The 18249-nt window shown below is 31.8% G+C and overlaps 1 protein-coding gene across 6 annotated transcripts in view; it reads left to right on the forward strand.

Annotated features, from left to right (window-relative positions):
• Positions 1–18249, forward strand: part of LOC106467559 (CUGBP Elav-like family member 4) — a 477292-nt gene that overhangs the window by 424481 nt on the left and 34562 nt on the right. For 5 of the 6 annotated variants that reach the window (XR_002612565.1, XM_022396447.1, XM_022396438.1 and 2 more), the window contains 2 exons: positions 14878–15006; positions 17139–17218. Coding sequence is in view for 5 of the 6 variants with exons in the window: in XM_022396447.1 (XP_022252155.1) it covers positions 14878–15006; positions 17139–17218 (209 nt within the window). In the remaining variant the exon portion in view is untranslated. Of the gene's footprint in view, positions 1–10942; positions 10992–14877; positions 15007–17138; positions 17219–18249 lie in introns of those variants that run through there. The other variant, XM_022396462.1, reaches the window with a different exon arrangement.

An 18249-nucleotide genomic window follows, 5' to 3' on the forward strand; every position in this document is an offset into this window, starting at 1 on the left:
TATATATATATATATATATATATATATACGGTATGGCTTTAAATTAGACGTTTTTTAGTAACGTCGTAAATATGTGAACCGATTTTATGCTTTTTACTTTTAAGTATTACTGCGCATGAATAATCGTCTCGCTGAAGGTAAGATCCGGAGAACGCTTCAAATTGAGCAATGTGGTTCTATTTGATAATGTATTTTAAAGCTTCAAACACAAGCCTATTGAAGTGTTTAAAGTTATTCAACGACCTCCATTCTTCAGTATTTGAAGCTTTTCTTTGAAAGCAACACTAAATCCACCAAAATGCTTAAAACTACAGGGGATCATTTCAAAACATATCCCATAATGCCTCAAATGAACAATACCTTTCTCGGCTTTGCGCTCGTGACTTTAACGTATGTGTTTACCCTGGAAAGCCTAAAGTTTTGAAAAAACGAAAATATAAATCTCACCAGATGTATTTCTCGTCACGCAAACTGGTCTTGAGCTCTAGACGAATATTCGTGAAACCTGTGAAATCTTCTCAGATTTCTGTTAATTATTTCGTGGCAAACTTTCTTAGCCAAAACTCCATTTTGATAAATCATCGACTTTGAATAATTTAAGATAGTCAACAGAAAATATTATCAAAGTCTAAAGCAGTCAAGATCCATAAAGACAGATGCCAGCTGACGCCCCTAGAGACTAAACTAAACCTCCTTGGTGTTGTCGAGTGAATCCATTAATCAAGAAATGTCTTTTCTATTTGTCTTCATCGTCGTTTCATATGTCATAGTGCCTACAGAGGCCGCTTCATTAATCCTCGATAAATGCATCGAAATTCCAGCCCGTCTATCCGGAGCCTCTCTTTAAGACTTTCTTGCTTAATTCTTGCAGATGGTACAATCCCCCGAGGGAGCTTCACCAAAGAAGGTTTGATGGATTGAATCAGGCAAAACACTGTCAATGCTGTTGAGTCCTCCTTTCCAAATATCTTAGATACGTACTCTGAAGATCTTCTGCTTTAAACCTAAAAACTTGGTACAGAGAATCTAATTCTGGTATATTCGTCATCGTCTCCTTAACTGGTTGCTTACGTGGCTTCGCACAGTCGTATTTTTGTATTGTTTGTTTGTTTGTTTTTGCATTTCGCGCAAAGCTACACGAAAACTATCTGGGCTAGCCGTCCCTAACTTAGCAGTGTAAGACTAGAGGGACGGCAGCTAGTCATCATCACCCACCGTCAACTCTTGGGCTACTTTTTTACCAACGAATAGTGGGATTGACCGTAACATTATAACGCCCCCGCGGCTGAAAGGGTGAGCATGCTTGTTGAGACGGGAATTCGAACCCGCGATCTTCAGATTGCGAGTCGAGCTCCCTAACCACCTGGCCATGCCGGGCCCGTATTTTTGTATCTTTCTTGTATTGCATGAAACGACTATCACATACACAATATTTAGTGAAGTAATTGATGTAAAGTTTCCTCGCGAAAACTTTCAGAATACTCTTGGTAAAGTCTAAATTATATTTGCGTTTATTTATGTACACGGATTAACGTCAAATATAAAAGGAAAAAAATCTCGAAAACTTTGAATGCGGAAGATAAAATATTTACACTTTGTTTGATGATGCAATAATATTTGTATACAGATTAGGGTTATATTTTACGAAGGAGATATTCTAAATTCTTATCTTTGACACGTGTAACAAACATTCAACTTGTAAAAGTTATGGTTTACAGGATTTTAAGAATGTATCAAACGGGATCCATAACCTTAAGTTATTATTTATTAAAAACCTTACATTTTCTCGCAGTTATAATAGCACTGTTCTATCTTACCAACCATGTTTGTTTTAGTTCAAAATACAGTCGAGTTTGAATATACGTTTTGGCATGATGTACCAGTCTTAGATTTCTGAACTTAAGACTAACTGTAACGCATGTGGAACGAGACATAAATATTATTCTTTTATATTTTATTTTCGAACTGAAGCACTGCGTTCTATCTTTGTGATCAATGTTTTGCTAATGCCCACGTTCCTTAACACTAATCCTTAAAAACTGTCTCAACACTCTACACCGGCAGATCATGAGATTTTATCTGGTGGGTGAGAGGAGGTGCATTATTTTAGGCTAGGAGTCTGAGTCTCCCGAGAAAATCCAGAAGGAAAGCTTGTGAGTTTTTAACATTTTGGTATGAAAAAATTTAACTCTCCTTGCACAAAATTGCATACTCGTTGAACTGCAAATGGAAACTCGAAACAATGATGAATAAAAGTGGAGTACAAAGAACCACAAGTAGAGAAGTATTCTTAAACGTTCACAACTTTAGCAGAAAAAACATGAGTTTTAACTTTTATTACACGTTTGAAACATATATGCATGTGTTTTGTTTGTGCTTTTTTGGAAGATGTCCTTTTCAGGATGAACAACACTAACAAAGAGTACAAGTAAAGAATAAACATTTCAAAAAGGGAAGTAAATATAAGAATGGCTAATATCAATCCTTCACACCAATGCAAACAAGATAATAGAGATGGTAGTTGCATCATCTCTACATAATATCGCAGGCACACACTGTAGTTGAATGTTAATTGACAAAAATAGGATAAATTAAAATCAACTGTGATTGCTATATATATTGCTATATGTTAATTTTTGCCGTTTATGGAAAATTTGTTTTTTGTTTTTTTAATGAAATGTTTCAATAGACATAGGAAGGTTGTATTTATAAGCAAGTTCTAAATATAATAAGTTTCAAACGGTAATATTTATTGTTTATCTATGTTTGGCTGCTAATTCCTGTTTCACCTTGTACTTATGCTATTTAAAGGATTATCGAATTTTTGTAAAAAAAAGTTAACTCCAAGGGGTAATGATAACATCATTTACACTATAATTATGTTTTTCTTGAGATACTACCAGTTATTAATAATGATTATAAAAGCGGATACTCCGTTTGAAACTATGTCACCTCAGTGCAATTAGTTGACACCACTGATTTGGTTTTTGAGTTATCATGTAATAAAAAGAAGCAGAAGAAAGAAGAACAAGACATTCCCACAACTTGTGACTCAGTCATTACATAGATATTGTTATAAAAGGAAACATTATATAGTATTGTAAAGTTCTGATGTCCTATTGAGAAGATATTTAAAATACCATTTCGATGAACAATCCGAGCCATCCTTACATAGGCAGTGCTACCGCCTGCCTGATAGCCTGCAGCAACAACACTAGAAAATCAGTAGCGATATGTAAAACAGTAGTCAAGTCCCCTGTGTATTCCGACCGCTATACCACTTCTTTTTCTTTTCCTCCAATGATTTACAATCTTCCTCATCATCAGTGATATGTAAGCTAATCATGCTCACTCTAAGGATAGTGAGATTCGACATCACCCTTATAACGCACCAACAGTCTGAAAGCGTGGAAAGCGATTTTTTTTCTTTCTCTCTTTTTTTTTGTTGTTGTTGTTGTTGTTTTCTGGTAATGAGGACAGAAATATTGTATCCACAGATGCATAGTGTCCGGCACGTTGACCACTGGGCCACGCACAACCCAAGGTAGCACTATAGATATATATAATTTCGGTATACAGTGAAAGATAACGAACGAAAATTACTTGAAAAGATCGGAAATCGAGAAAAATGCGTGCGATTTCGGGGGGTTGGGAGATAGGCCGTGGGTAGGAGTGCAGTTTCAACAAACCATCTAGTTCTGTCCCTAATCCACTTTTCACAGAAGTATTTTCAAAAGGATCTTCCTTAGGGTACACAGTGTTATTTTATTATAAGTTTGAGATTATCAACGATATTTTTTTAAATATACCGTATCCAAACCTTTGTCTCAAATGTTCGTCATTTAGAGAATTGACTAAGATGTAGCTGTGACTGAGTTTAAGATTGGAGAAATAAAAACGTTACAGTGTTGTGTTAAACGCGGCTACAGTTTTTCGAATTATTTTTCTATTATATGTTTTTGCTATGACGCTCCCCTTTTTTCTTTCCTCAATTCAACTTCCTTCAGCATTTAAAGTGTTCTTCTATATAATTTTTTGTTAAAAAGCTGTATCAAATGCAACTGCATGATATTCACGATGTAACTCGAAAGTAGTTAGCAAATGTTTGCATTTTTCTTAAAGTTTTATACTGGATGGTGTTTCTGTAAATCAGTTAGCATTTCGACCTACCTTTAGACTGCTACAAATCATCGTCCAGTTCTTTCGTTGAACATTAGAATCTCGTCAGCTTGTAATTAGTAAATGACATTTGTACAATTTTTCGTCTAATTGATCTTGTGTTGTATTACACAGGCCTGCGAATTTAAACTTCAGAACCGTTTTTTTGGTTTTAATAACGGATTTTCCATAATCCAGCTATGAAGATTTCGAAAATAATATTACCTTTTTCTATCACGTAAGGATATTTTACAAATCAGGAAGAAAAAAAAAATTCTTACTTAAATCAAATTATTATTTCGTTTACCACAATGAACATTTTTTATAAGTCCCCCAGTGGCACAGCGGTATGTCTGCGGACTTGCAACGCTAGAAACCGGGTTTCGATACCCGTGGTGGGCAGAGCACAGATAGCCCATTAATTATAATTTGCTTAATTATAAACAAACAAAACATTTTTTATTATTATGTTTGTTAACAAAAATACAAACAAACTGAAGAAAAGGGAAGAACAGTGATGTCAAACGAATATGCATCCTGATTTGTGTGTGTGTGAAATATACGTCTTTTAGTCTCTAAACTACGTGTTGTGGTCTTTCTTTTATGTATTGCGTCTAGAGCATCTCGTTTCAATGACCAACATAATCAGTCATCATGCTGATGTTCCACCTTCCCTGATATCTCCTCTCCATTTTCCTGATGCCTTAATGAAACCTTTCCCCTTTTTCTTCGCTGATGGCACCGAGATTTTCAGGGAAACAGTCAATATGAGAGTGTAAGAAATGAACTTTCAAGCTGGTATTACAGCCCAACTTTTCGAATTTATCGAGCATGTTATTGATAATATTTTCGTAATTTGGGTCCTTGTTGTTTCCTAAAAATTTTCCAATAACATCTTTAAAGGCAATTCACGCTTCTTTTTCAACTTTCCTTATTGTCCTTTCAAAACCGTTCATCTAAAGTCAATTTCCTAATCTGAAGCCCAACAAAAATCTCTTCTTTAAGTCTCGCTTCTGAAAGAGCTGGGAATTGGCCACATAGCTACTTGAAACAGTCGCTATCTTTGTCTAAGCCATTTACAAACTGCTTCATCAAGCCCAGTTTTATGTAAAGGTAATAGGACTTTCTTTGTGTCAACCAAACTTTCACGTTCAATGTTTTTTTATCCTGGTATCAGGCTGACTCTGCATGGCCATTGCTTTTTTATCCAATGCTGATTTCGTGCTCTGCTGTCCCATTCACACAAAAAACATGGAACTTTGTATAACCGGACTGTTGACCCAACAACATACAAAGGACTTTAAATTCTCCACAAAGTAGCCAACTGTGTTCTTTGTATTTGACCTTATTAAAAAGAAGTTCGAGATTTTCGCAATAGGAACAGATGCATATATGTTAACATTGGGAAGGAGAACACCTTCTAGACTTCTTTTGGAGGAATCAATGAACAATCGTCACTCACTTGTTTCATAGACTGCAGCTCCTAGCATTGTATTAATTCAGCAATATTTTTGTAATAAACCAGCGAACCGTCTTACAAAAAAGTATGGTATAAACTCTTTCTCACAACTTATGTGCGAATAAAATGATGCTCCTGGAGATAGTAGTTCTTAGCCCGAAGCCTGAAGCCCAAAATATCTGAAGAATTCTTTAGAAAGCCCAAATCTTGTGTGAAAAGTTGTGAATCACCAGACGTTTCAGGTTGAAAACAATCCCTATCATCATTTCTAATGACATCTGATTCAGAATCAGATGAAATTGTATCAAAAGTCTCCGGTCGCGTAGGTACAGGTACATCACGTTCATGAGCAACAGGTCTTATAGCAAATTGAAGGTTCGGATAAGAAATTTCCTTTTCATTTCGTGCGTTGTGGCTTCTAGGCTCACGCCAGACCATGGAATTCCAAAAGGCAAAGACGTTTTCTTACCTTTTGTCCATTGTCTCAACTCTTCTACACTAACGTTGCAAACATTTTGCGGAGCCCATGATATGTCTTGGTCCCCAAGTTTTATTCAGAATATGCGTAATACGCTTTTTTGACGAATTCTGTAATGTTTTGCCTTTGTTTCTTTACAACAAATATACCATAGATATAACAGAATATGTTTGGGTCATTTACACAACCCCTTATTGCCATAGCGACGAATAAATAATATTGAAAATAAAAAAGTAATGTCAAAGTGCACACACAAACAAATACTATCCAGAAATGACACGTCATGCGGCCTGTTAACTGCTTATATACTAGTGGTATGTTTCTCGTTGGTTCTAAAACGATCGATAAGACTCTCACGTCGCGATTGGTCTAGAGAAATCTATAGCTAATGGTGGTCAACATTTTAAGCATAACAAATGTGACCCGATTTCAATGAAAATGATTCACTTATGTAAAAGTGCATATGACGTTTTGTGAAAAATCTGTACGTGATGGAGAAAAATGGATATAATGTTCGGATTAAGCGTATAGGAATTACTGTAGAACGTGTAAAAATTTCAAGACCACAAAACCATCGTAGGCCTGGGTTATCAGTGTTGGTTCAAAAGCAGATTATGCCCTGTATTTACCTTTGTCTCAAACTACAGTTTACACTGGAATTATACTGCTGACCAGTGTAACTGACACTCTATTTACGGTGCTGCCTGTACTGTAGCTTACAATGTACTCACAGTGTTGTTTCAAATGTAGCTCGCACAGTACTTGCAGTAAATATTGTCTGCGATGTATCTTACACATTTTGATTAGTGCAATTTGCACTATGTTTACAATGTTACCTCAACGCAGCTTACATTGTACCTACAGTGTTGTCTCTACTTCAGCTTACACAGTGTTTACAGCGCTACTCCTAATACAGCTTATACTTTGTTTAAAGTATTGCCTCTAGTTCGGTTTATATAGTACTAGCAGAGTTTGTTTGAAGTTAAGCACAAAGCTACACAATTGGCTATCTGTGCTCTGCCAACCACGGGTATCGAAACCTGGTTTCTTGCTAGTGTAATTCCGCAAACATACCGCTATGCCACTGGGGAGCATACTAGTAGATACCCACAAAATATTTGCTGTCAGATAGTATCTTTTTTGCTGCAGTACTTCTTTATATACAGGATTTCTAAAATAATACAAAAGAATTCTATAAGTCCAATTGTTTTAGGCCTAACAGCAGTTAAGCCTTTACGGCCTATATTCGATAAAGAGATAAATTAACACTGTAACTTGTGTGCGTTTTTTGCTTTAACTTAGTTAGGACTAAACTATACCGTACTTTATGCTATCAGTAAATAAAGGAATAATGCTATTCTACGACCTAACATTAGACCTTTTTAAAAACTTTGATAAGTTTTTAATATGTTGTTATACAAAATGCCTACTAAAGTATATTTACATTTTGCTTTTTGTTGATATCTGTTGAAATAAAGTGTGCGCGCATGCTCATTTAGGTTGTAAGGTGCGCGCGCATTTTCAAGACAGATAAAACTGAGTATTATTATAATAGATTTACAGTACTGCCTCTAATTCGGCTTATGTAGTGTTTACACCAGTGCCTCTACTGGAGCCTATTATGTACTTACAGTACTGCCTCTACTGGAGCCTACTGTGTATTCACAGTACTGCCTCTACTGAATCCTATTATGTATTTAGAGTGCTGCCTCTACTAGAACCTACTTGTATTTATACTGCTGCCTCTACTAGAACCTACTTGTATTTATAGCAGTGTTGCCACTACTGGAACCTGGTATGTATTTATAGCAGTGCTGCCACTACTGGAACCTACTATGTATTTATAGTACTGCCTCTACTAGAACTTACTTTTATTTATAGCAGTGCTGCCATTACTGGAACCTACTATGTATTTATAGCAGTGCTGCCACTACTGGAACCTACTATGTATTTATAGTACTACCTCTACTAGAACCTACTTGTATTTATTGCAGTGCTGCCACTACTGGAACCTACTATGTATTTATAGCAGTGTTGCCACTACTGGAACCTACTATGTATTTATAGTACTGCTTCTGCTGCAACTTGTTTTTTATTTACAACATTGTCTTTACTGTTGAATATTTTATGAGAGTAATTATATTCGCAAGTACTTGCATCTGTTTGCTTGTGGCTACCTAAACATTTTACTTCTAAATCAAAGATGTACATTAAAAAAGGTCTATGTTATCAAAATAAATAAATAATACAAAAAAAACCAAAAATTATATAAAATCGCGTATCTTACGTATTTAAAATGGTTATATGTTATATGGACTAGGCGTGACCCAGCAGTGAGCGTGCTCTGACTGGGAATCCGAGATTTCATAGTTAGCAGCTCGTTGTCACAAAAACGTACTCTGCACTTTGGAGCCGTGGGTGCTTTATAAGAATAACAGTAAATTCTTGCTATTCGGTCAAACAATAGTTGCCCAAGAGATGTCGTTGGGTGGTGTCGACTAGCTGCCGTCCTTCTCTCGTCATCTCACTTCTATATTAGACACTGCTAGTGCCGCCCTTATATCGCTTTGCGCAAAATTCGACAAACTAGCAGTTCAAAACTAGTGACGGCTGTGAGCAGATTGCCCTTTGTAGATTTACTCAAAACTTTGAAACAAAACAAAAGTAGCTAAACATAAACTTAAGCCTGAAAAAAAAATCGTTTTCCCAAGACGTGTTTCATGTGTAAAAATAGTTTTACTCGTCGAAAGTTTTCTTAGATTGTTTTTACTCTTCTTTTCGCGGTTTTATACAAACATAAAATATGTTGAAGAAACAAACCGGGCTGGTGTATTTGAATTAAGAAAAAATTCCAGCGTTTATAATCTAAGAGGAATTTACTGAAATATTTTAAGTTAAAGTTTTATCGTTTATGCACACTAAAGTATGCAAGCCGGAATCTAATTTTTCAAACCATACGCGTAACTAACTGTCAGTTTGAAATATTCAAGTATGATGTTTTTGAATTTTTTGTTGTTGTTGCAGAGTTTTTTTGACAATTGCTTTGGGTCATTTTGATTTATGTTATGATAACATTATTTCATATTTTCTAACATGTAATATGGTGTAGTAGACGCTTTAAACTTTATACAATTCCTTTGTTTGGATATAATATTTTATAGTAGTATTCATTTACAAATTAGTAATATATAGAAAGTTAAAAATTAAAAAAAAATTTCTTGCACTGGTGGAACTTAAACTGTAAGATCCATCACTAACAATATGTCTTCTCACCATGTCGTTGAAACTGGAACTGTAAGATCACTGACTACATACTTTCTCACCTTCTCGGTGGAATATGAAAAGTCAGATCCATCATTAATTATGTTTTCTCGCTGTTTCGTTAAAACTTGAACTGTAAGATCCATCAGTAAGTATATGCTTTCTCACCATGTTGCTGGAGTTTCATTTGTAAGATCCATCAATACCTATATGCTTTCTCACCATGTCGCTGGAGTTTCATCTGTAAGATCCATCACTAACTACATGCTTTCTCATCAAGTCGCTGAAGTTTCGTCTGTAAGATCCATCAATAACTATATGTTTTCTCATCATGTCGCAGGAACACGTTGCTGGAGCTTGAATTCTAAAATCCGTTATTTACGATATTTTCTCAGTGAGTCACTAGGACCAGGAATTTATCATTTAATGCAAATAAGGACTTCAAATTGTTTCATAGAGCAAGAACTCTTAAAAATTCCTACGCTGACGAATGCTCCTATAATGTCACTGAAGTCATAACTCAGTACTTCATCAAGTAATTGGGATTTATGTAACATAGCTTTTAATTCGCCATTAAAAAGAATACATTAAATACAATTTTTGTACCGTCACCATCTATCTCTTATCTGACTTTTGTATACTAGAACCACTCTTTGGTATAACCATGTATGTTCATATCAAAGGACTGAACTCGTCGTTCTCAGTCTTTTTGTTGGAAATTATTGGGTTTCTACGGGTTAAGACATAAGCCTATTATTAACCGTTATTATTATAGGTTCGTTTAAATATTGTGACATTCAATTATTTGCAAACGCTTAGATCCCGAGTTTTTTGCATGAAAATATTTCGAATACAGTTGGTAAATTCGGTTTTCGAAAAACACAATTACATTATAAATTGTATATTACTTCAGCTCTTTATACATTTCAGACATCAGTAGTAAGTTTACGGACTTATAACATTGAAATAAAAATGTTTAGGTGCTTGTAACGATGTGAAAGATATTCTTACAATAGAATGAATTGTATAGGACACATATAATCAATATCTGTAGTTTTTATTAACCAATAGTATATATATATATATACTACACCTACCGGATGCAATGCGATAGATCTGGTTAATTAAGGGAAAAAAGCTTAATCCAGATCATTAGTCATGGCTCTTCTTTATAGTACTGGTAAAAGAAATCTTTACCGTACAGAGTTTAATTGCTTTATGTCAGCATAACAAGTTCCTATCTTCAAAAACAAATAATAGTAAAAAAAATTGTTTACCCGATTTAACTTTTATTTTTCTACTAGTTTTTCTTTTACACGCCAGAGAATTTTAGTTTAAATGCATATTCTCAATTACAAAGAAATCTTAAATTTCTAAAACTACTACCATGATTTTTCGCATTTTATGAATAACTGTTAAGTCAAGATAATATGAACTGCTTTTAGGTATTGGTAAATTTTCTTTCTTTTCGGTATGTTTTTACCATTGTGATATACAAGTTGTAAACAGTCTAGTAATTACGAAGGAAAAAAAGGATTAGAAAAAAAAGATTCATTTTTGTATTCAATGCCAGGTGGCGATTTCTCAAACAGTTTCAGAGGGAAAGTTAAATTTTAGAAATGGAAAATCATGCTAGTAAATACATATGTGTATCTTTACTTTTAAATTGATAAAATTTTGAAAAAAAATATTTGTCTGGTTAAAACGTTTTTTACATAGAGATACTTTGTGTGCTTATATATATATATATATAATTTATTTTGGTTTGTAAGAACTTAGAAATCGATAGGCCTAGGTAACCATGCTGTATTACTATTAGTAACTATAGTCTATAGTATTGACAATATTTTACTTGTAAGTTGCAGCTTACACTATTAGTATTATATTTTTAAGTATTTTATATCTTAAGTAATTAAGAGTTGTTAATTTTATTATAAATTTAAATTAAAGAAATGGTTTAGGTTCCACACCTTTACGAGTAGGATAAAAGCTTTAGAGCTAACACTAGTACTAGTAGTAATTAACAGTTAAGTAATAATTAAAGGATTGAAAATGACAGTGGCATTGTTGAACCATTTCTAGAAGAAAAAAAATAATTAACGGTATTTGTGACAAGTTGAATGGGGTTTAAAAGTGAAATAATAAATGTTTTATTCTAGTATTTTGTATGGAATTATAACTTAACTCAGACTAAAAGTTAAAAAAATGTTTACTACATAATCAGTACATGTACTACTAATAGACCATTTTTCTCGAGCAAATGATATCTGACAGACTGCCAAATGGCTTAATTCCAGAAAAGTTAGTCCATCATGTAAAGGGCCAATTAAGAAAATTTGGGACCCTGGGCACAGAGAACACTGTGATGAGTATGGTACTGTTGTATACACTGTTTAAAGGTATCCTTGGTAGTATACAAGATTTTTTTTTCCTTTTGAATACTAAAATAGGAAAAAAAAATTTGCAACTCCTAAATAACTAAGCTACTTAACTTTTCTCAAATATTTTTGTAAAATTACACATCAACAAAATGATTTTCTGTAATGCAAAAAACAATCCATAATGTTTAATATTAGAGCTGTATGAGTTTTGCTTCTTCTTTAGGTTTAGGTCTGTACTTCTAAGAGTTTTTAAATGAAACAAAGTATGGTAATTGGGTGTTATTCCATATACCAAGGTGTCTTTGCAATTTTATGTATGAAAAAAAAATTACTTTTAAAAATTTAATGCTCATTAGCCTTTACTATATTTGAATGGTAATGTTTATAACATACTTGCTTATATAAGCCACATTTTTGGTTAAGCACATGAATTGAAGTTAACAGAGAAAAATCTGTTTTGAATGAGAAAACCTCAACATGTTATCTGTGCTAGTTAAGGGAACATCAGCAAACTATGGGCACTTAAACTCAAAGAACTGTAAAAACTGCACAGCTCTACTGCATATGTCATTTTGAATGTTTATAGGCAGAAAAATAAAACAACACATAGTATAATGCCACACCAGTTATTTACACAACAGAAAGCTGTTTTAAGACCAGTACTACACAGAAATGTTACTTCTGTCTAAGACTATAGTTAGGCGGCCATCCCATGAAATTTGTATTTACAAAATCAAAACATGTCACACACATGATATATTTTGTTTCTATAATTTACCTTCTTTAGATACACACTCGGAAATCCACAATGTGGGTGAAAGCTTGCACCCATATGTTAATTTGTTAAAACTGAACTGCATCGTTTTATCAGCTCAAGTTTTAAAATTTTGTAACAGAAGTCACTAATTTCTGCAAACATTAAATGCTGCTAACAAAAATGAGGTTTTTATTGGTATTTATGCTCTCTTAGATGTGTTCATTTTTAGATATTATTACAAAAAAGTGGAACCTTTTAAGAAGAATTTAAGTTTTAATCAAAAGCATGAAAAAATAATATTTTCATACAGAATACACTCACTAAAAAGTACACCTTACAAGTCTTAAATCTGAATTTTTTTCCCATCAGTAAAGTCTTACCTATACTGGATAGAGTATATAAATTTTATATTGTAAGATAAGTATTTGTATTTATAGTATTTTCTTCTTTTTTTTTTTGGTAAAGGCAGATGAGATGTTAATACATCAATTTTTGAACATAAGTAGTAAATTTTCTAAACATCCATCTTTTTGATTGGATTATGTTTTTAGACAAGCTTTTCTAAAAAATTAAGAATATAAATATTGGAGAATTTCAGGATATTTAAATAAATAGAAAAGATAAATCTTTCAGGTGTTGCTGAACTTTTTACAAGCATAAGTGTGAATTAGGGGTTAATCTGCCTCTAACTGAACCTCAGATAGTGCATAAAAAGTAGCTTCATTAACATTCAAAGTTTGGTATGCTAAACATGCATTGTGTGTATAATAACACCAAACCTACTTAGTTAAAACATCTTTCAAAAGTGGTCCACACACTAGATGTTTCAATACCTGTTTTACATTTTCCTAAAAATAATATAGAATCATTAATACATATTTCAAAATAAATTTATTCAACAGTAGTAGCTCATTTAAAATTCAATTGTCTTGCTGGGTTTATTTATTATTAAAATATTCTGTGGAAACAAATATTCCAAATAACTGAATGAGGAATAGGAGAGCAAACTCTCATTCTTAATCATTTGTCAATGAAATATTAATACAAAAGTGTATATTTTATACAAATTTAATTACAATATACTATTACAGCTGTAGAAACATTTTAATTAATAAAAATACATTAGTATCAGTAATGAAACAGTATTAGAGGAAGTAATCATTAAAATGCTCTATCATATGTTAATTAGTATGTATTTCTGTTAAGCATTTTGTGTATTTTATTTAACACTAGAATTACAAGTGGGGGTCTTAAATGCCTTTTACTAAACTATTTGCCAAGTTGTTTGTGGGTCCTTCACTTTCTGTACTGTTGGTTACAGAATCCCTAATGAAATATAAATCATTAACAAAAAGTTGAAACTAAAGTACTATCATTTTTGCAATTAATTCCAATAATTACTGTTGGGAATCCTTGCATATTTTACAATGGAAATGAGTGATTTCATACAGTTTTTATTGGTCAGTTCTTTACACTGAGTGTGATAACAGTGAAAATGGAACATTATTCAATACAGTGCAATATGTGGACTTTACTGGTAGTGAATTAAATAATAACAAATTTGTAATTTGAGGTTAATACAATGTTTGAGCACAAAAAAGAAACACTTTATAGGTAGTGTTTAAATCATTTGTTGTTCGTAGTTATACATTAGTGTCAGGCATAAGCATGTTATGGGTTGTTGAGAGGAGAAAAATCTTAATCTCACTATGCTATATGACAACACTGTAATAATATTTCACAAATAGTCTATGACCATATAACATAATGCTTTACTAGTGCAATATGCTTAAAATTAATTTTTCACTCATTTTCTGACCAGATTATTCTTTATGAAAAATGAAAGGAAAGCTTGTAAAAATGAATCCAACAAGAGAAGGCTAAGATAAAATACTGCTTGTTCTTTGTGGGTAGAATTTTTTTTTGTATATTGAAGTAAAATGCTGGAATTTCACTGTACTTCCAGTAAAAATCAGTGACTGGAATTTAACCACAGGAAGATAAGTTCCTAGTTGTTGAATGTATAAATTCTTTCTAACCTTTTAACATTGCATCAGTTAATGTAATCCTATTGAAGATTACGCTTAAAATTTAAAAAAGTGCATGTTATGTTTCTGTATACTATTTTTAAAATTCTTGACTACAGAGAACAATTTTATGTATGTTTTATTTTAGTGTTATTTTTGGCTTGTGTTAGATTATTTGGAGCAGTATGATATGAAGGTAAGAATATAGTTGAAATTTGTTTATAATTTTTTTAAGTTTAGTAAACAGAATTAGTATTTTTATTGAGGTACATAATTTAATAAAGAATATATAATATTTTTTTTAAAAGACTATAAATATAATACAAAAGATTTGTGTGGTTATATGATTATTTTAGAGGACCGTAAGCTGTTTGTGGGTATGCTTAGTAAACAACAAACAGAAGAAGATGTTCGTCAGTTATTTCAGCCTTATGGAACGATAGAAGAATGTACAATTTTACGTGGACCTGATGGCCAAAGTAAAGGTGAGCAACTATATTGATTCAGCAAATGTTATAATATGAATATTTCTTGGCTCATATCACTTCAAGATCAAATTAAGACAAGTAATAGATAATGTAAAGGGATAAATGTTAAGTACTGAAACATAAGTGTACAGAATTTATATAAAGATTTTGAGTAAATACATTTAAGATTTGAACAGCCATTCACTAACAATGTAATAAAGGTTTCTTGAATAATATGAATGCATGAAGATGAAAATACTTTGATTTACTCTCAGGCATGAGTAAATCATTTAATTAATTAATTACTGATGCTGTACTGTATGTGTTTTTTGACTCATCTTAATAGATTTATTTCTTTTTGAAGATTGTATCTATGTTGTTTTATTAGTCCCATGTCTTATTACAAGTATATTCCAGTATTACTACCACCTTTTTTGCATATTTCATTGTGATAATTATTATTTGTGTTATTTCTAATATTGTGTTTTTGCTTTTTCTTCAGTTTTAATATTTGTTGTCATTGATAGCAATTGCTGAGTTTGAACAAACCTAAACTTAAAATTATTTTTGGGCACACAATTCAATAAAAAAAAAACTTGTTCTCTAAAAAAAAACAATAAGGATCAGAGTTTAGTTTTTCATGTGGTTAAAAATAAAATTAACTAATTTTTGTAATGAATCATTTAGCTAGAAATAAGAAAACTATTTAAAATTGAATTCAAGTAGAAATCATTGACTGTTATTGACAAGTGCTTCATCATAGATCATAACTTGTTTTTCCTTGTTGGCTTATCTTTTTTTTTAATATGAAATTTCTATTCATACATTTTGACTAATAATAGACTGCATTTTAAGTTTTTTCATGCTCCATTGATTTCTGACAGGAGGAATCTTAATTAAATGCAGTTTATGATTGATAATGTAGATAGGGAAAATAAGGAATATATCTTTGTCAAGAAAGATACCAATTTTGTTGGGTTTTTTTCATATTTAGAATAACCCATAGTTCTTAAACTGTTATCAGACCTATGTTTTGACAAGTTGTTAATGTTATTTTGTAGTTTCTATAAAACTGTGAGGTTAGAAATTAGAACTAGGAAAGAGTTATTTTTAGGTAATTATTTGTTTCCTGTCCTTTTGACATAGAAACTGTAGTAAAATATTCTCATTATTAACTTATATTCTACACTTAGTTCCATCTTTTTTTCTAAGTTTTGTTTTATATCCATGTTTGCCTTGTATTTTAATTTGCCATAAACTACTCATTAGAAAGATTATTTGATTAATTGGAAGACTTTGCTTCTCCATAAAAATTTACTGATCTTCTATCTAATTATACAGATAACTTTAAATAAATCTCCAGCTTTACTTTATTGAAAAGAATGAAATGGACAAAAAAGCTTTTTGTTTAAAGAAAAATTGCAGCTTTCAGGGCACGTTAAAATAATTTAAGTTATTAAGAAGTCTGTTATATATCTATTGTCTTTATGGTTGATACAGCTTTTACATTTCTAGACATACACATTTCTAATATATATATATTTTAGTAGCACTACCAAAGAAAGGACTTGGATAATTTATAATGAAGAAACCCTAGTGAATATATTACAAATGAATAGAGTCTTAAAATATGCTGAAATTGTTTAAAGCTTGTATATTCATTTTTTTAAAAACAGATAAATCTTCGTGTAGTTTTTCCAAGAACTTCCAAGGTCTTTTTTAATACATAAATTGTAATCAATATACAAAAATATTTAACTTTATAACAATTTTGTAATTTTATGTTACCTTTTAACAGTGTGTGTAATTAACATACAGGGTGATCGGTTGTTGAGGTACAGATGAATGCAATATTGGCAGGCATTCAACTCAGGTCACTAAATCTTATGCCGTTAGGTTTTTGTATTTAGAAATGTTTGAAATCTGAACAATTTCCATCTCATTCTAAATTTCATTTATTAAAGTCATATAGTTACCAAATTCCTAGATAGTGTATCTGCTTTAACAAAAATTTCCACATGTTTTTAGTTTAATAATTTAGTTACGTAACGTTAGTGGAGTATGTATAATGTTATAGCATATGTCATACCTTAACTACTATCTAACTAAAAAAAAAATTTTTTAAGTTAGTGTTTTTTTTGCCCTATCAGGATGTGCATTTGTGAAGTTTGGCTCTCATGTGGAAGCACAAACTGCCATCAATGCTCTTCACGGAAGCCAAACTATGCCAGTAAGTCTGTTGTTGTAATACTCTACAGTAGCACTATTATATTCAATATTAAAATTAACAACAGGTAAATTACTAAAACTATAAATTTTCATGTGTGTTTATATGTAGCTCAGATATAGTTTCATATAGGGTTATTTTGAAGTTGAAAATATTATAAAAACAAAAGTTTCCAAATTTATGAAATATAAGTATCATGTACATCTCTAATCCTAAAGAAGCAAACTCCATAATTTGGTATTTTTATATAAAAATTTGTTTTGACTTAGAAAATAGACTTACAGTTTTATCCTACAAAATGCTATTTTAGAATAAGGTTGGCACAAAATATTCTTATGAAATAATCTGAAGACCTCTTAAACACAAGCAGATAAAACATGGCTAAAAATGATAATCATATGCAAAGGAGTGTTTAATGTACGATGAACATGTTTCTCTGAAACAAGTTACTAAATGCCTTGAAGTCAATCCATATCCAACTGATCAAATACAACAAAACAATATACAGTGTATTAGGAAGGAACTTGTATATTCAGAGAGATAGTAAACAATTATGATAAAGCTTCAATTGAATGATAAAATTAAAAGATGGAATAAAATGAAACTAGTGAACAGAATTTTTTAAATGTTTTGCAAGATGTGATGTTTAAATTCCACCAGAACTTCTTCATACACATACTTGTGTATGAATATTAAAACATTCAAATCTTTATAGGATGCTTGGTATTATTGTGGATTGTATCTTTCTACCAATAAATGTCCTTAATTTTTTGCTAGTCAAATTTATCAAAACTTGGATCTAATTACCTAATATAACATATCCCAGTCTTACACCACCTAACAAATTAATGAAGTTTTGGAGATATATGTATTAAATGTTTTATTAAAAAGTGTTAATACACAACTTTTTTTTGGTAGCTGCAAATATTTTTAGTTATTTATTTTGTTATATCTTTAAATGATAACAAGCTGTTATGTCATGTCACAACTAGGATTGTATGTCTTTGTAAAGGCAATATGTGTACAGTACACAT

The sequence above is a fragment of the Limulus polyphemus genome, unplaced genomic scaffold (genome assembly GCF_000517525.1).
Source record: "Limulus polyphemus unplaced genomic scaffold, Limulus_polyphemus-2.1.2 Scaffold81, whole genome shotgun sequence".
NCBI lineage: Eukaryota > Metazoa > Arthropoda > Merostomata > Xiphosura > Limulidae > Limulus > Limulus polyphemus.